This window comes from Hippopotamus amphibius, chromosome 17 (assembly GCF_030028045.1).
Source record: "Hippopotamus amphibius kiboko isolate mHipAmp2 chromosome 17, mHipAmp2.hap2, whole genome shotgun sequence".
Taxonomy (NCBI): Eukaryota; Metazoa; Chordata; class Mammalia; order Artiodactyla; family Hippopotamidae; genus Hippopotamus; species Hippopotamus amphibius.
In genome coordinates this window covers 20,984,752-21,008,218 of record NC_080202.1, presented here as the reverse complement: position 1 = coordinate 21,008,218, position 23,467 = coordinate 20,984,752, and the positions used below count along the sequence as shown (strand labels likewise).

The following is a 23,467-nucleotide window of genomic DNA, read 5'->3' as shown; positions in this document are numbered from 1 at the left end:
CGTGTATTGGCAGGTGGATTCGTAACCACTGCACCACCAGGGAAGTCCCTGTACCACCATTCATGCATGCATGCATCCATGCATTCTCTGCTCAGCTGCCGTCTCCTTAGGTCTACTAGGTGTCAGGTCCTGAAAGACCTAGAGATAGAGAAACAGGAAGCAGGGCTGCTCCTGCCCTCCAGGAACTGCCTTCTCATAACAGGGACACTACAAACCTATGATTCCAATCAACTACTGAACATGCTAGAATTGGAGGGTGCTCTGAAAACACAGAGGAAGATCACCCATACCACCCATACCACATGAAGGGTAGAGGGGTTATTAAGGAAGGCTTCCTGCAGGAAATGCCTCCCAAACTGAGCTTTGAAGAAAGAACAGGAATTCCCAGGGGTGTGTATATTAGGAACAGCATGCTCCAGGCAGAAAGGGCTGTATTTACAAAGACCAGGAGAGAACAGAGTTCTGGAAATTCTAAGTGATTCAGTCTGGCTGGCTGGTGGAGTTGCAGGGGTGAGAAATAGTGATAAGTGAAAGAAGTAGGCAGAAGCCACATCTTGAAGATCCTTGTGTGCCTTGTGGAGGAGTTTGGATGTTAAATTTAAAACAATAGGGAACTTCTGGGGAGTCTCATCAAAGGAATGACATTTAGTTTTTTATATCCATTATCTCTTTTAATCTTCTGGACAGCCCTGTGAAATAGATATTGCTGTTATTCACTTTTTTTTTTTTTTTTGGCACACGGGCTTAGTTGCTCCACGGCATGTGGGATCTTCCTGGAGCTGGGATCGAACCCATGACCTCTGCATTGGCAGGCAGATTCTTAACCACTGCGCCACCTGGGAAGCCCCCTGTTATCCACATTTTTAAAAAATATTTATTTACTTACTTGGCTGCACCAAGTCTTTAGTTGCGGCACATGGGATCATTGTTGTGGCATGCAGGATTTTTTAGTTGCAGCATGCGGGATCAGGATCTAGTTCCCTGACCAGGGAATGAACCCAGGCCCCCTGCATTGGGAGCACGGAGTCTTAACCACTGGACCACCAGGGAAGTCCCTGTTATCCACATTTTGTAGACTGAACACTGACGCTTGGGGAGGTGAAATTCTTTGCCAAGTTCACAGAGCCAATTAGGAACTGAAGCAGAGCTCACACCCAGGCCTTTGGGCCAAGCCCAGTGTTCTTTTTACAGTGTCTGTGGTCTCCCAAACTTGAAACAGAGAACTCCTCCCAGGTCTGCATTGTTCTGGGGCTTCTTTCCAAGGGTCCTTCTCTTCCACAGACTGACTCAAGATTCACTCCTGTGCCTTCCTGCCTTCCAGGCCTTTGCCTGAGGATGATTATCTGCAGCAAACCTTAACCCTCACTCTGTGTATTTAGGGAAGACAGCAGGTACTTTTCACAGATCAGATTTAGCAGAATGTATCTGGGAAGATCTTCGTACTGGGTCTGTTTGCCCCTGACCCATTCCTCGGGTCCTCACTTGGGGAGCTGACCCCTGAAGGCTGATTTCAATTTCAGAGATTCCCTTAGGCAGTAGCTTCCAGCTAGAATGGCCAGTGAGCATCTCGGTTGGAAATTAGGTGGTTAGAAGAAAAGGAGGATCAAGGGTTATCTCTCCTCTGCCGCTCCATCCCCTCTGTCTGCCACAGAGGATGTCTCAGGCAGCAGCTGTCTTTTCTAGAAACCCAGTTTCTCTTGGTGACCCTGACTCTGGGCTCCATAATCCTACCCCTCCCTTCATCCCTCCAGCCTATGGCTGATAGTCTTCTTGCTGTCACTCCTTTCTGAGTTGCCTCCCCCCGGTTTGGCTTCCCAACCCTTCTGCACTAGTGTAGGGCCTCTTAGGATCCTGCAAGGACTGTGAATTTACTCAGAATGAGAAGCGAAGCCAGTAGAGGGAGTCACTTAGCAGAGCACCAATAGGATCTGACCTATCCAGGACTACTCTGGCTGCTGTCTTGAGAACAGACTGTAGGGGGCAAGAGAGGAAGTAGGGAGAGGTTATTAATCCCACGAGAGTAAAAACCAGACCACAGTGATCTTTTGCCTCTTTCTTTTTTTTCTTTTCTGCTTTTAAAAAGAAGTTTATTGAGATATAATTGGCATACAATAAACTGCATATATTTAAAGTGTACAATTGATATTTTTTCTTGTTAGTCATCTATTTTATACGTATTAATGTATATATGGCAATTCCAATCTCCCAATTCATCCCACCCCGACCTCTTTTGCCTCTTGCGAAATCCTGTGGAACTCACAATTGGACCACATAATTCAAGGTTTGCCTACCTGCATAGAAGCTGATTTGTTCTGTAGTTGGGTTGCATCATTCATCTCTGAACCCCCAAGCGCCTCGTACAGCATCTGAAACAGTAGGCACCAAGGAAAAGGGGGGAGGGGAGGGAGCACTTGTATTAAGTGAATGAATAAATAAATGACCAAAAAAATGGCATGACTTGTCTACAAACTCCTCAAGCTGAAAAACCTTGTCTAGGACTTTCCTATGTCTCCCATGGGGCACAGAGTAAGTGTTCGGTGAGTATTTGTTGAACACTCTAGACCTGCTCTGTGCCAGGTGCCATCATCACCCACTCCCACCCCGCAGAGGGGTCCCTGGAGCCCCACACCTCCAGCCTTCCTGGAGAGCACGCCTCCTCCCACAAAGATTAGGCTGACACTGCACTGCAGCAGAGCAGGGGGAGGCTCCTTGTAAGTGACCCGCTGCCCTGTCCTCTGGACAGAGGCAGGCACTTCCTGTTTGGGGTGGAAAGGAACCAGACACTTTCCTGTTAGCAGGTCTTTTAAGCAAAGCCACAGATGCTGAACAGGTCCTGGCCGAGCCTTTCAGACCAGATGCCTGGCGGTTAGACGGCCTTTATGTGGAAGGGAAGTGGGGCACAGGGCCAGACTGGCCAGCCTTTTATTGTGTTCCTGGCAAGTCCCTTGGGTCCTGGTGTGAGTAAAAAACAAACCAGAAGAGGCTGACGCCTTGCAAACCGTGATGAGGGTCAGGGTTGATGGGGCGGCTCTGAGCCAGAAAGCATTGCCTGGGAGGAGGTGTCATGCGATCATCCTGGGGCAGGAGAGGCTTGTGTATGTCGTGTGAATAAGAGTGCACTTGAGTGTGACACCCGTGTGAAGAATACATGCTTGTCCGCTTATGTCTGTGCACCCAGTCCCCAGCACTTGACAAGATTGAACAGTTATTAATTGTCTAGCTTGCTCCTATAGCAAATCAGGGTAGCAGAAGAGACGAGAATTATTATTGTCCCTTTTTTTTTAAAGGACTTTATTTTATTTTTTTAATTATTTTTGGCTGTGTTGGGTCTTCGTTGCTGTGTGCAGGCTTTCTCTAGTTGTGGTGAGCAAGGGCTACTTGTTGCAGAGCACAGGCTCTAGGGCACCTGGGCTTCAGTAGTTGTGGCACGTGGGCTCAGTAGTTGTGGACCAGGGATCGAACCCATGTCCCATGAATTGGCAGGCGGATTCTTAACCACTGCACCACCAGGGAAGTCCCTATTGTCCCATTTTACATGGCAGACACAGAGAGGTTAGTTGACTTGGAAGGGTCAACAGAGTGTGGAAAAGGCAAGATTCAAACCCAGGTCTGTGTCGCCCCAAATTTCTGTCTTCCAGTCCCCTAGAAGCATGGCATGTGTGTGTATGTACAGGGAAGTAGAAAGGTAGGTGCACTTGTGAACGTGACCCAGGCTGATGAGACCACATCCGCCTGTGCTGGAGAGAGGAACTCTGTCTTCCAGAGGCAAAGGTAGTTGCCAGAAAGTCAGGGCGTCTCATATTTATTTATTATTTTTTTAAATTATTTATTTGGTTGTACTGTGTCTTAGCTGTGGCAGGTGGGCCCCTTAATTGGAGCACGTGGGCTCCTTAGTTGTGGCACGCATGTGGGATCTAGTTCCCTGACCAGGGGTCGAACCCGGGCCCCCTGCATTGGGAGCATGGAGTCTTAGCCACTGCACAACCAGGGAAGTCCCTAGAGCTTCTAAAATTGAATCACAGCTTAAAATGCACAGAGGTTTTGGTCAATAATGAATCCAAATTATCACAGCTAAAGTCCTCACAACTCTGGGGAAAGCCTCTGCTTCAGCGCTCCCAAGCTAATCTCATATCCTCATTATTCCTCTGATTACTCCTATTATTGTGGTTTTCCGAGGTTGATCACTCCATTAGCGCTTTTCTCTGGAGCTCAGAATTCCTTCTGATAATATCTGCTTTGTATTCTGCACACTTCCTGGGGAGGAGGAAGGGGCAGAGACAAAGCTGATTGTTTCTCATATTATGAAGAGAGAAACTGAGGCCCAGAGGGGCCTTGTCCAGGTCCACACATCCTGACTGATTTAGGAGGGTCCTGGTCAGGAAGAGGACTTGCTGGCCAGCTGTTGCCTTCTGTCAGGGAAAAAGGAATGACCGGGCAGCTGCCAACTATTCCCCTGGGCAGGCAACCTGCCCAGGCTCTGGCATGAGTTGCTCAGAAGTCCTGTCCACTCTGGGAGGGCTGGGAGGCATTGTGGATCTGAATCGAGCCCCAGGCCAGGGAGAGGGAGGGAGGGGAAGCAGCTTTCTTTGAGGAGGAGCTATGGAGAGGACTGCCAGCTCCTTGGGTCAGGAACCAGCTCAGCCAAGATGGGGAGGGAGGGAAGGAGAAAGCCAGAGCCTGGGAAAACCTAGAGCTATTTTTCTCTTAAGCACTGGTATCTAGTACAGTATTTAGTGATCCAGTAGGTCTGAAGTAGGACTCAGGAATCTGAAATTTTTTTTTAATAAATGTATTTGTTTATTTATTTATGGCTGCGTTGGGTCTTCACTGCTGTTCGTGGGCTTTCTCTCGTTGTGGCGAGTGGGGGCTACTCTTCGTTGGGGTGTGCAGGCATCTCATTGTGGTGGCTTCTCTTGTGGTGGAGCACTGGCTCTAGGCACATGGGCTTCAACAGTTGTGGGACTTGGGCTCATTAGTTGTGGCTCACAGGCTCTAGAGCGCAGGCTCAGTTGTTGGGGCACCTGGGCTTAGTTGCTCCTGGGCATGTGGGATCTTCCCAGACCAGGGATCTAACCTGTGTCCCCTGCATTGGCAGGTGGATTCTTAACCACTGTGCTACCAGGGAAGCCCAGGAATCTGAATTTTTAACAAGCGTCTCTAGGTGATTCAATGCAGGTGTCCAAGAATCACATTTGAGGGGGGACTTCCTAGGTGGCACAGTGATTAAGAATTCCCCTGCCAATGCAGGGGACACAGGTTCTATCCCTGGCCCCGGGAAGATCCCACATGCTGTGGAGCGACTATTGAGCCCTCCTGCCACAACTACTGAAGCTCGCACGCCTAGAGCCTGTGCTCCACAGCAAGAGAAGCCACTGCATTTAGGAGCCTGTGCACCACATGAACAGTAGCCCCCGCTCTCCACAACTAGAGAAAGCCTATGCGCAGCAACGAAGACCCAATGCAGCCAATAAATAAATAAATAAATAAATAAATAAATTTATTTTAAAAAGAAAAACAGAATCACATTTTTAAAAAATGACATCTACAATTGACTTTAATGTATGTCCCTAAATAAGAACTTTTTTTTTCTTTTTTAGCCATGTGGCATGTGGGATCTTAAGTCCCTGACCAAGGATCAAATCCATGCCCCCTGCAGTGAAAGCTCAGAGTCCTAACCACTGGACTGCCAGGGAAGTCCCAGGAATCTCGTTTTATAAATTTGACTTGAGGCAAGATAGTATGATATTTAAGAGCCCAAGATCTGGAGTTATGCTACACAGGTTTGAACCCTGGCTCTGTTGCTAGATTTGTGATCTTGCAGAAGTGATATAATCTCTCTGTGTCTCAATTTCTTCATCTTTAAAATAAGGATGCTTATAATAGTATCTTTCTCATAAGGAAACTGCAAAGATACAATAACATGATTTATGTAAGGCACAGAGCACATACATGGTGCATGTTAATTCCTCAGCAAGTATTAACCATTATCATTTGTTCCAACTCTTCATTCCCACCTCCACCCCCACTCCCACCAGAGGAAGAAATAATGGTATTGGATTAATATAGGGACTTGTCACCACAGTATTGTTTTTTGGGTTTTGTTTTTAATTAATTTATTTATTGGCCATGTTGGGTCTTCGTGCTGCACACGGGCTTTCTCTAGCTGCAGAGAGCTGGGGCTACTTGTTCTTGCAGTGCACAGGCTTGTTATTGCAGTGGCTTCTCTTGTTGTGAAGCATGCGCATGCACGGGCTTCAGTAGTTGTGGCTCGAGGGCTTTAGAGCACAGGCTCAGTAGTTGCGGCACATGGGCTTAGTTGCTTCGTGGCATGTGGGATCCTCCCGGACAAGGGCTCAAATCTGTGTCCCCTGCATTGGCAGACGGATTCTTAACCACTGAGCCACCAGGGAAGTCCCCACAGTATTGTTTTGGATGTGGGTGATCTTTGGACTGTGCCTTGAGGATTCCTGCTCCAAAGCCATTCTCCTCCCATCACTCTTCTGATACCCTTGCTGTGGGTAATTTCTTTCCAATAAACTACCCTGCCTTTCTGATCTCTCTTTCCCCCTCAGTCTCCCTCTCACATGGCAAACCGCCCTCCTTCATATCATCCAAAGTGATTTGCCTCAGGATGTGTCCTGGAAAGTAAAAATATACAACGAGTCAGTTATGGAGCTGCGTAGGCCCCAGGATTCCTGAAGATCACAGAATTTGGTGCTCTGGGACTTATGAGTAAGCTTCAGAGGCGGTCGGGGAACTGAATCCTCCTGCTCCCCACATTCTAACCATGGAAACACACTGTCTTTTGGGGAGATAGACCTATCCTGTACAAAGGTATGGTTGAAGCCCAGGGTGGGTGTGTGGGCAAAGGAACCTCTGTTCTGCATAGACACTTGCAGGCACTCGCAAGTCTGATGGCATCTCCAAGTGACCACCAGCGGAAATGGAGTGGGGTGAGGTGAGGATGAGATGAAATAATCCAACCAAGGACACAAAGGGAAAGCAGAGCAAGGCAACTCTGGAACACAGTAGTGGTGCTAGTTTTTAGGTCCCTGGACCAAGGCTAAGCTGGGATGCAGAGAAAGGCAGGGTCAGCTCTCTTGGTGGCTAAGCCTGTCTCTTTCCAGACACTCAGCCCTCTGGAGAACCCCTGCTTCCTGCCTTCCCCTCTCCTCCCAGTGCAGCTGAAATGGAGAACCCCCAGAGATGTGCTGGAGGAAGGGAAGGCAAGATTCTGCCTGGAGAAAGAACTGGCAAACCTGGCTTTGACTCCAGCTTGGCCCAGTGTTCTTACCAACGGGTGCTCCTCAGAGCTTCTTGCCCCAGAGCAGAGCCGCAACTGGCCTATTAAAATCCATCTATATTACCCCCAAAAAATAAATAAATAAATAAATAAATAAATAAATAAATAAATAAAATCCATCTATTGTCAAGGGCACCACATGCCATGTCATAACTGCAACCTTCTGAAACTGCCCGGCCCCCACACACAGATAAAATAGGATTGCCAGATAAAACAGAGGATACCCAGTTAAACCTGAATTCCGGATAAACGATGAATACTTTTTTAGTATAAGTATGTTCCAGATATTGCATTGACACATACTTATACTTAAAAATTGTGTGTTGTTAATCTGATATTCAAGCTACCCTACTAGATTTAGCAACCCTTCTAGATTTTGAGCCCTTCAGAATCTCCCTCCCCCAGGCTCACTGCAGGACTTTGCCTGAATCTGTAGCTGTGTCCATCTGTTCTGTCCTTAGCTGAGAACCTTGGTTCCAGTCTGCCCGCTAGACTGAAAGCTCTCTGAGGGTAAGACCCAGGCCTTGTCCACAATCTCCGTTCCAGGCAGAGATGCTCAAGGGCACCAGCGGAGAAGGGGCATGGATTTACAAAGGAATTCACCCTCAACTCTGCCCACAGTGGAGCCCTTACCAGATTGCCCTCTGAGCCCTTGAAAGGCACCTTTTTCTCATTGATCTGCCCAAGGGAGTGCCTGTTTCTAATTGGCTCTCCCAGACTGAGTGCCCTTTTTTCACTGGCTGGTTGGGAGGTGGGAGTGGCCTGTTTCCAAATAGTCCACCCCAGGAACTCCTATTTCTAGGAAATCCAATCAAAGAGGCATCTTTTATAGCTAGTAGGAAGTTGCTGTATAACAAAGGGAGATCAACTCGATGATGGCTGATGCCTTAGAGGGCCAGGACAAGGAGGGTGGGAGGGAGTCGCGGGAGGGAGGGGATATGGGGATATATGTATAAATACAGCTGATTCACTTTGGTGTACCTCAAAAGCTGGTACAAGAGTGTAAAGCAATTATATTCCAATAAAGAGCTTAAAAAAAAAAGAGGCATCTTTTAAAAATTCCTCCATTCAAGCGATGCCTTTTTCTAACAACACAAAAGCATCTTGTGTGCTACTAAGGCCCTAAGCCTTCAGATAAGAATACTGCTTTACATTTGCTTAGCGCTTTATTTTATTTTTTTTTAATTTTACATTATTTTAATTAAAGAGAAAGAAGAAAGCACATCAGAAAGAAAGATGCGGGGACTTCCCTGGAGTCCAGTAGTTAAGACTCCAAGCTTCCATTTCAGGGGGCACAAGTTCAATCCCTGGTCTGGGAACTAAGATCCCACTTGTTGCTGGGACTTCACTGGTGGTCCAGTGGGTAAGAATCCCAATGCAGGGGGCCCAGTTTCGATCTCTGGTTGGGGAACTAGATCCCACATGCATGCCGCAACTAAGAGTCCTCATGCCTCAACTAAAGATCCCGAGTGACACAAGTAAGACCTGGCACAGCTATGTGGCATGCACTGGGCCAGGCGGTAGGATGTAGAGCAAAACTGGAGGTCTGTTGGAGTTAAAAGAAGCCAACATAGAAGTACTTGATTTCAGGACTTAATGAAGCTGATTCTTGATGTCTCATTGCAGAAAGAATTCAGTTAGAGACAGTGATAGGTAAGAAGTGTATTTATTTAGAGAGGAACACAATTCACAGCGTGTGAATCATTTCAGAAGGCGAGATTGGCCTTGGGAGAAACACACTCTGCAGACAGAGTGTGGGCCATCTCAGAAGGTGAGAAAAGTCCTGCATAGCGCTTTATAGATTCCAAGTTACCTTTACACACATTAGTTCAGCTGAACCCCACCTCGACCCCTAGAGGTGGGTATCACTGTGCCATCTGCCTTTTACAGGTTAGTGAACTGAGCCTGGAAGACAGACAGCAACCTGTCCTCAGTCACTAAGGCAGGTAATGAAGAGTTTGCTTTTGCTCAGTGCGAGTTTGACCAAGCTTTTCACGTACATCATCTCGCCACACTTACTACCACTGTGTGGGATATATAAACCCAGGCATTTTACACTCATTTTCTCAATTTTCATGCAACTCTGGAAACTAAATATTACTTGCTCTCATTTTATTGATGAGAAAACGGTCACTCCAACTAGTTAAATCCTTTGCCAAAGGTCACACAACTGCAGTCTACCACTTATTGATATAAAATGCGGACTGCATGATACCAGATACGGTGCTCAGTTATTTACAGGCATTATTCTCTCATTAAATACCCCTTATTATCACAAGATATCGGTATTTTTATTATCCCCATTCACTGCTGAGAAAAATAGGTTCAGAGAGGGTGAGTGACTTGCCCAAGACCACACAGCCAGCAGGTGGCTGAGGCAGAATTCATACGGCTCGCAAAGAAGCAGAGCTGGAGCTCAAATTCAATTCTTCTGACCCCAGCCCAAGGCTCCTTCTCTCACACCCCAGAGCCTCGATCCCTGCCAGCCCGGCCGAAACAACAGATGACCCTCAGGTAGGCCAGAATCCCTCTTCATCGAAGTCTTAGATAGCCACCACCGCCAGGAGAAGACGTTTCCTCCCCTGCCCTCCCCAGAGAGATCCGGATCGACTGGAGGTGGCGGGCGAGGGGACGGATTCTCGCAAGGCGGCGGGCGCGGGGCGAGGCCACACCGCCTGCGCTAGAGGCTCCAGCCGGGTGGCGCGTTCCAGGAGCCGAGCCGGGTGGGTGGGGCCGGAGAGCCGGGGTCCCGCCCCCTCCTCCCTCCCTCCCTCCCTCCCTCCCTCGCCTCCAGGTCCCCGGGCCGGCGGACCCGCGCGCAGGCACTGCGGGGCTGGACGACCTCCAGCCGGCTCCCGGCGAAGCGCCGCGGAGGAGCTGCCGGGCACGCGGGGCCCGCGCACGGGCGAGCCCCGGCCACCTTCCCCTCGGCGCTGGGCCGGCGCAGAGCTGGAGCATCCGCGGGCGGCCGGGCACGGCGGACCGACGGCCGGCTGCCCCGCACCCGGTGCCCCGCGCCCCGAGGCAGGGGCGGCGGCGACATGGCCGCGCGTGTCGGCCTCCTGCTGCGCGCCCTGCCGCTGCTGCTGTGGGGCGGCCTGGACGCCCAGCCGGCCCGGCGCGGAGGCCAGGAGCTGCGCAGGGAGGCGGAGGTACGCGGGGCGTGCGGGGCGGGGAGGGTCCGCGTGCCGGAGACCCTCCCGAGCTTTGCAGTCAGACCACCCAGCCGTCCCCTCTGAGCTGACCATCGGCGTGACCCTCCCCCGTCCTCCGCCGCTTTCACACTTGCGTGCAAAGAGCCTGGGGCAGCATTCTCTCCCCTCCCACCCCTCACCCCGACCCCCAGGCCAGGGCAGGAACCACACGGGCACGGGGGTCTGCATTGATTTCCCAGGACACGGGGAAGGGGCAGCGACAAGATGGGATGGACGGGCAAGAACTGAGCGAGAGGGAACCCTTACACCCCAGTTTGGCGCGGAGCCACTGTCCCTCACCGCCTAGTCTGGGGAGACTTAGCAGTTCATTCATCGGACGCCCAGAGCCCTCCCCAAATGTCAGACGCTGCGGAGACTCCCAGGTTGGTGGGGCAAGGGTACTACTGGCTGGCCCTGGCCGGGGACGCGGGAACCAGCTCTGGCTTCCTGGGCTGGTGCTGCCCCTGAGCAGCTGGGGCTAGTGACCGCCCAAGTTTCTACATCTGTAAAATAGGCAAGAGTAGCACACTCTTTTTTTTTTTTTTTTTTTTGACTTTTTATTTTATATTGGAGTCCAGTTGATTAAGAATGTTGTGTTAGTTTTAGGTGCACAACGAAGTGATTCAGTTTTACATATACACATATCTATTATTTTTTCAAATTCTTTTCCCAATTAGGTTGTTACAGAATATTGAGTAGAGTTCCCTGTGCTGTACAGTATGCCCTTGATAAAATGTTATCCATTTTAAATATAGCAGTGTGTACACAAGAGTTGCTTCCAAGGAGGTTTAAACACTGCTTCAGGACTGAACTTGAGAAAAGGGGGCGGGGAGGTGTAGGTAAACCTTAAAGATTTCCTATTTCTTTTTCCTCCTTCAAACTCAACTGCTTGGTGTAGATTGCACAAGGGGAACTTTCTATGAGGTGGGGGTAGAGATGAACTTGGGGCATCTACTTTCTAGATATAGGTGATTGTAATAATATACCAGTTTCATTTCTTTCTTCCCCGAAGAAACATCTCTGTGTTCTAATCTCTTCTGGATTAGAAACTGGGCTCTCCTATTTTAAGGAAGAAGGGAGGGAAATAAGTTTTAAATGAGTGAGCCCAGCACTCTGCCCTGAGACTCTTACTCCCGTAAAAGCATCATTCCTGCTGTAAAACTGCCCGTTGCACGCTTCTCCATATCCCCACTCCCCTCCCCTAGAAGAGAGAGGCATGCTGAATTTAAGAACCCTGCAGACTGAAGAGGGCCACCTCCCTCTTCCTTCCACCAGCCAGCTCCCATCACTGCTCTGGAGTGTTTGGAAATGACCCTGCTTCCACAAGGGGCTCCTCTCTCCAACTCCTTGGTTCCCTCCCTGTCTAAGCACTGGTGTCTTGCTCTGTGCTCTCTGCTTTTGCACATTCGGGAATCGCTTTGTTTCTCTAACTTTAGAGTCTTACAGCATCAAGTGCAGAGTCTTCCTGGCCACAGGAGAAGGCGTCTATGTACCAAGCCAAGTCTTGTTAAGAGTCCCACCCGACCTCCCTCCAAGTCCAGGTCCCAGGCAATCCTTGGCAGGAGAACAGAGACCGTATCTCTACCGCCCATGCCTGTGGTGGCCCCAGATGGAGAGAATTTCATCTTGGGGTGTGCTTGGGAAACATAATATCTAGCAGATTGAGTCTCTTTCCATCTGTTTAACATAACTGGGGGAAGGGGATCTTTTTACCTCCGAGAACAGGAAATATTTTAAAAGCCTAAAGAATTCTGGAAGTGTGTAATAGGGGTGTGTCCCCATATGCATATATATATGTAAAGTGTGTGTGTGTGTGTGTGTGTCGATATGTCTATATGTGTTTCTGTATGTGGTCAATTGCATGGGGTTCAGTGTCAGACAGATCTGTGTGCAAACCATCAGTAAATTATTTAACCTCTCTGAGCCTCAGATTTCTTCTCTGTATAAGGGGGGTTAGTAATGCCTATTTCACAAGATTTTGGTGTGGTTTCACGAGATAATTTACGTGAAATACATTCTAGGCTCAGCACAGTACCTAGTACGTAGAAAGCAGTCTATCAAAGGAAGTTGCTCTCAATGTTGTTCTTGTTCTTGTTATTTTAGAAAACAGAGCTTCAAATTAAAGTCCTGGCTTAGTGACTAGCTCTCCTAGAATAATAATACAGGACAAAATATGTTAGGCAACAATTTTCAGCATTTGACAATAAGCTATAATTCCCAAGAGGTGGTGTTGCGCTTACTATGGGTACATTACAACTTACTTCAAAATTCAGTGAAGTAAAAGAACCGTGTATGACGTTCATAGATATTGCGGGTTAGAATTTCAAACAGGGCACCTCAAGGCCGCTCGTCTCCGCTCTGCAGTGTCTGGGGATGGGATCATCTGAGGGCTGTTCGCTCACCTGTCTGGCAGTTGAGGCAGGCTGTCAGCTGGGGGCCTCGGTTCTTCTCCACGTGGGCCCATCCACATGGCCTCTGCATGTGGGCTAGTGTAGGCTGCCTCTAAACGTGGCGATGGGGTCTCCAGGCTGAATGTTGAGAGAGAGAGAGCGTGAGAAGAGAGGGAGAGGCGCAGGCGTTGTATCTCTTTGCGACCTAGACCGGGAAGTGGCATAGCATCACGTCTGCTCTACTCCACTGGCTGGAGTCACAAGCCCCCGGTCCAGGGGAGGCAACGTGGACCCCACAGTGTGGGAGGAGCGTTGAAGTCCCATTAGAAGGAGAGCGTGAGACGGGAGATGTGGCGATCATTCAGGGAAATACAACCCCCCACAGAAAGGAACGCATACAAAGTGAGCCCCCTGACCACAGCGCAGGGAGCCAGACCCCAAACAAAGCACAGCAGTCCTGCTGAGCATGTAGGCAAAGGTCAAAGTTCAGGAGATGGAAGGAAAGAAATAGTAAAACAGCTGTGTGATTTTAAGCTTCTCTTCCCTTCTGTAAAGCAAGGGAGTTAAATTTCTTCAATGACTTATGAGCCTCTCTCCAGCACGAACGTTCTTTAACTTTGATGTGTTTGTATGCCTGTGCCTCTGGGTGCCTGAGTGTACACGCTTCATCTACCCGTGTCCATGTCTATCTGCATGTCTCTGTGTGATTCCTGTGCCCTGCATGCATGGCTCCATGGGTCCCCTGTGTGCACACAAAGAAATAAAATCGAGAACTTTCCAGAGTGGGCTTTGCCTGGCAGGGGACTGACTGCTTACAAAGCGGCGTTATTGTTGCCCACTTAGGAAAACTGGAGCTGCGCACAGCGGTAGTGAGTAGGAAGAGCCACCACAGCTGAGTTGCAAGATTGAGAGTAAATGGATGACATCATCACCCTGGCCCCCCTCCCATTCCCAGCCGCCGTTCCTGTTCTTGGGCAACACAGACTGTCCCAAGGGATCTATCTGCCATGCGTTGCTTGGACTTTCTTTAGAACAACCAGGCAGTGTGAACAACCAGCACCTGCCTTCCACTCGGTGGTCGTGCGTATCAGCACGGCTCCTCCCAGTGTGCCGGTGCAACAGGGAGCTGGGGAGTTCGTCTCTCCAGGGAGACACTGGAGCTTCTGTGGAGTATCCACCCCCAGATGCTGTGTCTGTTTCTCACAGCCCAGGGCCGTCCATTTGCCTTTATGTGAGTCAGAAACCCAGAAGCCCGGGCGTGGAAGCCATTCCCAAGAGCTCAGCTCAGTGACTCATAGGGTGCAGAAGAGGCTCTGAGAGGTCCCAGAGGACTGCGAGTTGATGGAAAAGCAGTTGCCAAGCCAGTCTGAAAACCAAAAAATCTGATAATAGTAAAAGCGGGGTGGTGGAAGCAGGAACAAAGAAGGGAGAGACTATTGGACAACTCTCCCTACGCACACCCTTGGTTAGAGCATTATTTTGTGCCTTAAACTTAGCGCCACACCCAGTGAGGACCGTGGGTCCATATAGTCTGGTTATTTGGCATTAGAAAAAATACGATCCCAACCTCTTTGGAAAGCTGGAGTCCCCTGCCTGAGCAGTTTCTTCCCTCTGCTCCACCCCTGGGCCAGCTTGCTGAGGCGACAGAACAAATCCAGCTAGAAACACCCCCAGTTTTACCTTTTTTATATTTTAGGGCCATCTCCCAGTGGCGAGTGCAGCTGGGACCCTGCTCCTTCAGTTTTAAAGCCTCTGAGTCACTTGCTTAAATGTGAAATAAAACATCCTGGGATAGATGTCAGAGGATTTAGATTCAAGTATAAGATGCTGTATCCCCTTGAGACTTACTTTCCTCATCTTTAAAACCAGAATAACAACACCTGTTGTTGTTCTTGCAAGGTAATTGTGAAGCTCAGAGAAGGTGAGATACCCTGAAAAGCCTTACAATAGGCAAGAGCTCACTGTGCTCCTAATTACCAGAAAACATTTTTATTTATGGGACATGCCAAGGCATCTCTGTCGTCTCCTACATCTCGACTTGGCTAATAACGCTGCAGATATATCAGATGGTAAACAGGGTCACACAGAGTCACTATAGAAACATTAAAATCATAAGGAAACATAATATGAGAAGGAGTAGATCACAGCAAAAGCAACGTGGTTTCTGCATGAGCTTGCCATTTTGCAGTTTTTTAATTCTTGGTTTCGTTTTTGCTGCTGCAATTCTTTGATATGGAGGATGTCACGGCCACTCTGGACAGGAGACTGGGAGCTGGCCCCTCCTAGACTCATCTACCAAAGGTCCCTTCCAGCAATAAAGGTCTGTGACTATAAAGGGAAAGATAACTTTTTTCATGGAGCAGATATCATAAAGCTTTCCCAGAGCTTCTTCTTACTGGATTTCACGACACTCCTTCGAGAAACATAAAGCAGCATCCCTACCCCCATTTTACATTTTGGGGCACAGAGAGGTTGAGTAACTTTGTCATAGTTCACACATTTAATCAGTTGCAGAAGCAAGGCTACAATAATCAGAGGACCTAAAGTAGATCTTAGCTCTAATCCAACCCCCTCCTTTTATTTTTTTTAATAAATTTATTTATTCACTTATTTTTGGCTGCATCAGGTCTTTGCTGTGGCACGCGGGCTCTTCATTGTGGCCTGCGGGCTCTTCACTGTGACGCATGGGTTTCTCTCTAGTTGTAGCGTGTGGGTTTTCTCTTCTCTAGTTGAGACGCACGGGCTCAGTAGCTGTGGCCTGCTGGCTTAGTTACACCACAGGGTGTGGGATCTTAGTTCCCTGACCAGAGATCGAACCCGCGTCCCGTGCATAGCAGGATGGATTCTTTACCACTGGACCACCAGGGAAGTCCTCAACCCCCTCATTTAATAGAAGAGGAAACTGAGGCCCAGAGAGGCACAGGACTTGCTTAAGGACACACAGTTTACAGCAGCACCAAGAGTAAAACTCTAGACACTCAGTCACCCTGCCGTGCTAGTGACTCAGAGCTCTGGGATTCATTTTGCTGCACCTCATTGCTAGTCTTGCCCTGCTCAGAAATGGCCAGAATTTTCCCTTCCTTCAGGCACTGAATGGGCTGGGCTCTACACACCCTCCCAGGACAAGTCAGGACAGAGGAAGGACTAGAACCCCCAGCATTCTGATCCCTCTCAGCTTTCTGGGTCCGGGGAGAACCGTTTTCATTTTCCCCAGACACCACGGCCACTCCCAGGGCTTTGCAGAGGTGACTCCCCAGGGAAGTGGCCCCAGCCCTGACCAAATGGGTGAGGCAGGTTGGTGCAAGCTTTCAGACCTGAGCACGGTGAATCACAGGAGGGGCACAGCCCTCCAGCTTCCTCTCCATGCAGCTCCAGCCCTGGGCTCCACAGGAGGGAGGGTGGGTGGAGGACAGGGCAGAGAGAAAAGCTGATGTTTGAACAGCGAGGCAGAGACGAGCAGTCTGGGCATGGCCTTCAGGAAGGGGGACGGGGTGATCCCAGGTGGAGCTTGGAGAGTCCCCGAGAGAGCACAGGACAAGCCTCCCAATCCTGTCTCTTCTGGGGTCCCTTGGCCTTGCTGTGATCTGCCCTGCGCCCCTGCTCTTTCTCTGAGGCAGACAGGAGTGTTTCTCTCACGCTTGCAGGGGAAAACTAAGGCATGGCATACGGGCACGCAGAAGAGGGTTAGGGAGGGCTGCAGGAGCAGAGGGCACCTCAACCCTGCCTCCTCCTCACCCCGGGATGAGGTTGTCCCTCCACTCAGCAGAACTTTAGGACACTCCAGATTAAGGGGCTCCTTCCTGTAATTAAAAATGTTTTAAAATATGTGCATATTAAACATAGAATAAGTATAAGGGAGTTAGTAAGCCCCGATAATTCCCATTATAACACTTCAGGGCTTTTATGGAAATATAAAGTTCAAATTCTTAACATTTCTTTTATTCATTCTTTTGGTGTCTCTTGGCTGGTGTCCTGGATACTTGCTCATTCTGCCTCTTGGAAATTCAGTTCTGCCTTGAAACCCACAGGTTCCCAGAGACTTCCCCTCTGAAGGACCCCCGAAAAAAAGCCTCCACCCCCATCCTGCCCTCCACCCACCTTGCCTGCCAAAGTACCAGGCACTGGCAGCCCAGCCAGGAAACAGGAGACGCCGCTAGTCAATTTCCCCTCTCTCCTCCCCCTCTGTCCAAGGCTTCATAGTTCCAGAACCAGAGCCAACTCCCTGATAAGGGCTGGGTGGGTTTGGGGGGAGGGGCACAGGGAGTGCCAGCCTGTTAGCCTGTGACCCAGTCTCTCCCAAGTCTCATGCAGCAAAACTACTTCTAAGGAAATATTAATTCCCTGACTTTCTTTAGAAAGCTACTCTGTCCCTCCTCATCAAGAGGCATGGAAGAGAACCAGGCACCTGGCAGGGGTGAGGCAAGTCTGAGATAGAGCACCTGAATTATAAAGGTGTAACTGCCTTGCTCAAAACATTTCCCGTCTTATGCATGGATTGCATTCCAAATGTCTCTTGTTAATTTCTGCACTAAGGTAAATCAACCTGATCAACTGTTTATTGAGCATTTACTATGTACCAGACAACTATGCTAGATGTGCATTACTACATTTAATCCTCTGAGAATCCTGTGGGATTGTTTCTGTTCTCACATTGTGAGTGAAGAAATGCAGGCTCAGACAGGTTCAGTAATTTTTCTCTGGCCGCCCAGCAGAGTCATGGTTGGGAACAGATTCTTGATTCCAAGCCCAGTGGCTATTCCATGGTGCCACACTATGTTGAGCACTAAAGAGTCTTCCAGATTAAGCTCCTAGAACTCCTTTAATCCATTATGCATCCCCAAACGGTGTACTTATGCAAAGGGAAAGAAGAAAACAATAGTGCTGACATACTAATAAATTAGTGCAGAAAAACAATAAAATGGACTTGGAAAGAGTTTGTCTAGAATAAGGGCTCCTTAAGGAAAGTGGCTTTATTGAGAAGAGGATGTGGAGCTCTCTGAAGACATAACAAAATCCACAAAAAGGGGGCGGGATACTTGCAAAGGTTTAGGAGCTTGCCGGTCTTGGCCCTTAGTGTCTGGTTTCATTCCCAACTTGTGCCTTTTCCTTGAGGCAGCAGCTATAATTGGAGTTGATGTGAATTAAGAAATACAGCAAAGAAAAGAAGGAAGACAGAAAATTATTTCTGGATAGGTAACACAGCAAGGAGGGGTAAAAATGAAGAGTCGATGTGTGTTTGTATAAGAATTCAGCAGCCAAGGTGATTTTTTTTATCCTTTGGTGGGGCTTTATCAGTGAGAAGGGCAAGCGGGGAGCCGAGTGCATCGTTCCCCTGAAGGGTAAGACTGGTGACAGGGATGAGCAATGAGTCACACACGTCTCTCCACTGGCTTCCAAGAACTATATCCAGCTCATCAGTGGTGGCCTGGAACTGAGTCCAGGTTCTGACTTTGATGCCAGGACTGTTTCCTCTATAAAGCCTGCTGGGGAAAGGGATGAGCCTGGGCATGATGTATGTGACATGGACCCTCGGAGGCCCAGGGAGGGGAAAGGATGCCACACTGTGGGAAAAGCTGCCATTCCTCTCTCCCCCAGGCATTCCTGGAGAAGTACGGATATCTCAATGAACAGACCCCCAATAGTCCTGCCTCCCTGCGATTCAGCAATGCCATCAGGTAAGACAGGGGGATGTGGAGGACTTGGTGGTGCTGGAGTGCAAAGCTCAGGTCACCTCCTCCCTCCTCCTACACGTGCCCAGGGGGTCACGCTCCACTGCTGCCTCCCTGCCCTCACCCCCACCAGCCAACCTCCCACTGTGGTCTTTTATCTCAATTTCTCCTAACAGGGAGTTCCAGTGGGTGTCTCAGCTGCCCATCAGCGGGGTGCTGGACCCTGCCACCCTGCGCCAGATGACTCGGCCCCGCTGCGGGGTGGCAGATACTGACAGCCAGGTGGCCTGGACCGAGAGAGTCAGTGCCCTATTTACTGGACGCCGGGCCAAAATGAGGCGTAAGAAACGCTTTGCAAGGCAAGGTGAGCACTGGTAAAATCTGGCTGGGTTGGGACTTCCCAGTGTCCTGAAGCCCCATGTCCAGAAAAATTCATCTCGGCCTCGGACTGGGCTCTGTCGGTAACCTCTCTTCCCTAGGGTGAGTGAATAGGACTTCTCAACCCAAGGACCATGTTTGCAAACACAGATGTTTAAATCAGAATTATGACTACACTGATGAATTTTCATTGTGCAAGTATTTTCCAGAGTAAACCCCATCAAGCTCACTTAATTCCGTGATCAATCTGCTATGTAGGGCAGTTAAACTGTTGCCAACATTTTCTTTTATATTTGACTGAAGCCATTTTCATCAGAATCAATTCTTTTTTCCTAAGAATTATTCAACAAAGATGTGATTCATCAATCAGTTTTGTTTTGGCCACGGCACATTTTTTAACGGCATTATAGAAATACAATTCACATACCATTTACCCAAAGTGTACAATTCAGTGATTTTTAGTATATTTACAGCATTGTGCAACCCTCACCATAATCTAATTTCAGAACATTTTCGTCACCTCAAGAAGAAACCCCACACCCCAAAAGAAAGTCACTCCCATTCTCCCACCCCCAAGCCCCTGGCAATCACTAATCAGTCTCCTCTCTGATTCTGCAGATTTGCTTATTCTAGACATTTTCACATTACAGTTTCTGCTGTTGTGATTTTCCGTGTGTAGTTTGGGGTTTTTTTCTCCCCTTCTCCTCCTTCACTTCCTCCTTCTTTGTCTAAATCCCATTTTCCAGGGTCACATGTTACCGATCTAAGATTTATGAGGGAGATTTGATTCTTCTGTCAGTTCTCCATCAATAACAACTTTGTGTATAATTTTAACATCTTGTTTGTACTAAGTCTAATTTTCCCTGATCAATTTTCACAGTTTTCAAGGTTTCTAACAAGACAAGGTTGCTCAGTCAGGTTCTCATCTATTATTAATTTTACTATGAGCACTTAGGGCCATTGCCTCTTTTAATTTGCATTAACTACTTTGGCTGACAATACCCATCATAAACAGAACAGAAGGCACACTGTTTTTATCTCTTAGCTAATTCGTAAGGAAATTGTGAGCTGTCCCCCTCAGCTGTTGGAGGATGACTGTTTCCAGGTGTTTGCCAATCCAATGTCACCGTGTCTACACATCCAGCCACTCTGGGTCCCCAGTACTGCCTGACTGCATTCTGGTAAAGCAAGAAGGAGTGATGGGGTCCAGTCTCTGGGGTCAAGATGTCCTTGATGTCAACATGTCCTGCATCCCCCTATGTTTCTGGACAGCAGAGAGGAAGGACAAGGTAGAAAGCAGGAGCAGTGTGAGCTAGAGCCACATCCCTGGATCTGGAGCTCTGAGTTTAGCTGTGTGACCTGGGCCACGTCACTTTGCTCTGTTTCCTCATCTGAAACATAGCTTGTTCAGGCTGCAAAGGAGAGACTCTGGTTACCAAGGGGAAGGGCTTGTTGTGAGAATATGGTGGAAAATGGGGCAGCCCCAGATAGTCTCAATAACGACACCTCCAGGTGAGAGTCGGTGTCCCAGAGAATTGAGACGATGCCTGCTGGGCACTCAGGACATGACCTGAGCTGGACGGATGCTTCCTCCAGGCAGCATCTCTTCTTCTCACGCCCCAAGGGAGGAACTGATGGAGTCCGTTTATCACTACCCAACTTGGAGCATCCCTTTTGGACAGAAATTCATGCTAAGGCACCTTCCTCCCCAACTCATTGTCTGACACTGACCCCCGGTCCAGACAGCAGTGGCCAGACCACAGAGAATTTCATGTTCTCAACACGAACTACAGCATCTTGACTTCCTTTACCTCCTGGGTCGGAAGACATTCCCTAGAAAGGAGCTGTGAGCTTGGCAGGCACTGAGCACTTCCTACGCCTTAGGAAAGAAAATGTAATAATAATGGTTAACGCATACTGAGCCTTCATGACCACTTTGCCAACCATGGTTCTAAATAGATTAACTCATTTAATCCAATAACAACCCAATGAGATGGGTACCATTATTATCCTCATTTTACAGACGGGGGGAAAATGAGGGACAAAGAGCTTGGGCAACTTTCCCAGGGCCACATAGCCAGAGTGTGGCCAAGCCTTCTTGTCATTGGGAGGAGCAAGTGATTGCCAGATGTGAAAAACCCCAGAACATGGGTAGGTGTTTAAAAAATGATGTGGATTTCTAGGCCAGTGACTTTCCATTACGTGGGTGAATGCTATACTGATGAAGTTGGGTTCCAGATAAAATACAGGATGCCCAGTTAAATCTGAATTTCAGATGAACAACTTAATTGTTTTGTTTTCACATACTTATACTAAAAAAAGTATTTGTTGTTTATCTGAAACTCACACTGAACTAGATGTTCCATATTTTCATTTGCTAAATCTGGCAACCTCGTTCCAAGCCCCAGGTCCTGACTCTCCGCCTGCAGGGCTGCTCTTCAATGTCCCTGCTCCCTCACACAGCTGGTGGGGGTGGGGGGCCGGGGGGGTGTATCTGGAGTGGAAAAGGAAGGAGCAGGGATACTTATTGAGCACCGTTGGGATACTTATTGAGCACCATTGGGATACTTACTGAGCCAGGCAGCTTCGTGTTGCTTTTTCATTTGCTATTTCACTTTTACCAGGAGGTGGGTCTTACCAACCCCACTTGCAAGCAAGGAAACTGAGGCTTGGAGAGAGTCTATAATTTGACATGCGAGGTTGTAAGCAGAGGGACTGGGATTTCTAAGTAGAGAACCCATGTTCTCTCCACAGTATCGGTTGCTTGTTGGGAGTCAGGTATCCACGGTCCCCCCAAGCAAGGAGTCTAGTTCTCTGCCCTTCCCCATCTCCTTTTCCTTCCCTCTTCTTTTTTGAATTTTGGAGGAAGGGTGTGGAGGGGTGCAGTGCCAGGTACTACTCCATGGCCTGAGGTTGCCATGGAAACCAGCCCTGTCTAGCCAGGAGTTTGGGATGGGGGCCTGAAGTGGCCAGCCTGCTCCAAGGACACAAACCTGCAAGAAGACAGGGATGAGGGCTCAGGCTGCTGGCCAGGCGGTTCCTTCCTCCCCGGCAGGCACACCAAGGAGCCCCCAACCCGGCTCCACTCTCAAGGAAAACTGGTGTCTCAATTCCCATTCCAATTAGTCCTCCCTAGCCTCCCCGCTTCTTACCTGTCAAGTGAGGGGCCTCCCTAGCGGCAAAGAGGCAGAAGGAGCTGCCTCACACTTTTCTAGAAGCTTGAAGGTTTTTGGGGGGGGAGAGTCTGAGAGCTGGTCACCCATAGCAGGGTGTGAAAGAGCCCAGTGCCAGCCTGTCCGGTGCCTGGGTGCCTGGTGAAACTTACGATTCAATGAGAAGTGTTGCTGGCTTAGTGAACCCTCAGGCGGCACCTCTGGCCTTCCTCCAGGCCTTCCTCTGCCCTCCTCGGCTCCCTCCCTTCCTTAGAATCCTTCCCTCCTTCCCTCCCTGAGGGTTGGTCACTGGCTGGGAGGGGTTGAGTGGCTGCCAAGCCCAAAGGCCCCGGGGAGGCAGCATTGCCTTGAATGGAGCTTGGCTCTGGGGTGGGAGAAGGGACACTCCCCTCCACCACTTCCGTGGGAGATGGAGGGGAGGAAAAGGGTGCTCAGCTCTTCTGCTCGCTGGAGAATTCAGGAGAATTTCAGCTCACGCAGAGCCCCTGCTTTGACCCAAAGGAGCAATGTTTAGGCAAATTTATAAGCCTTGAGTCTTAGCAATGTGCCTGCTTATCTGTGTGGTACAGTGGCAAGTGCACTGGATTCAGTGTCAGGGCCTCTGCCACTCACTCATTCTGAGTCCCTTCCTCCTCGTCTCAGTTTCTGCAAAATAGAGCAAAGAGATGGATAAGGAGATGGTCAGACATCCACGACTTCACACCTCCTACCTGGTTAGCCCCAGGACAAAAGGGCAGGAAGTCTGAACCTGCACCTGCCCCCAAGAGGAGAGGGGGCCGTGTCCTCTGGCCTGGCCTCCTAGCACAGCCAGGCCTGCCCTGTCCACTCATCACCCACGCTTCAGGGAGTCTGCTCCATTTGGGGAACTGAGGCCCCAAAGACAACATGATTCTCGTGTGCTTCCAAGAGTCCTGCCTCCAAGCTGCGAGTTTTCCACTTGGGGTCACAATCTCAGCTCATGAGCTTGTAGGGCTCACAAATAGCCCATGAAAAACTCTAGGATCTGGACCCTCTGAGCACCCTGGTCCTGGGTGCATGGCAAGCTGCAGAGGGACTCGGTTGACCCAGGGCTCAGGCAAGAGGCCAGAGTCTCAGGCCACAGGGAGGAAATGCAATTTGGGGCAAAGGAATAGGAACTCTTAAGTAAGTGGAGATGGAAAAATTTCTCTCCGTCAGTGACAAAACACACCCTTTGTTCTTATTTGCTTTCACCTCAGAGCTCTGCAGAGTCCCTGAGGAAGTGAGGGGGAGGGCCAGGGGTCAGAGAACAACCATGAATAAATGGGCCTTGTGGTCTCTTGTCAGCAGCAGGCCCAGGCACGGGAAAAGGAACCTGCAGGAGGGTGTGAGGGGTGGAGAG

General features: G+C 49.2%; 1 protein-coding gene across 5 annotated transcripts in view; it reads left to right on the top strand.

The window, feature by feature from the left end:
- Positions 1-23,467, top strand: part of MMP28 (matrix metallopeptidase 28) — a 34,720-nt gene that overhangs the window by 2,101 nt on the left and 9,152 nt on the right. The window contains exons 1-4 of one of the 5 annotated variants that reach the window (XM_057714655.1): positions 10,075-10,455; positions 10,698-10,880; positions 18,483-18,562; positions 18,733-18,920. In XM_057714655.1, coding sequence (XP_057570638.1) covers positions 10,345-10,455; positions 10,698-10,880; positions 18,483-18,562; positions 18,733-18,920 — 562 coding nt within the window. In that variant the 5' untranslated portion in view covers positions 10,075-10,344. Of the gene's footprint in view, positions 1-10,074; positions 10,456-10,697; positions 10,881-18,482; positions 18,563-18,732; positions 18,921-23,467 lie in introns of those variants that run through there. The other 4 variants (XM_057714656.1, XM_057714653.1, XM_057714657.1 and 1 more) reach the window with 4 other exon arrangements.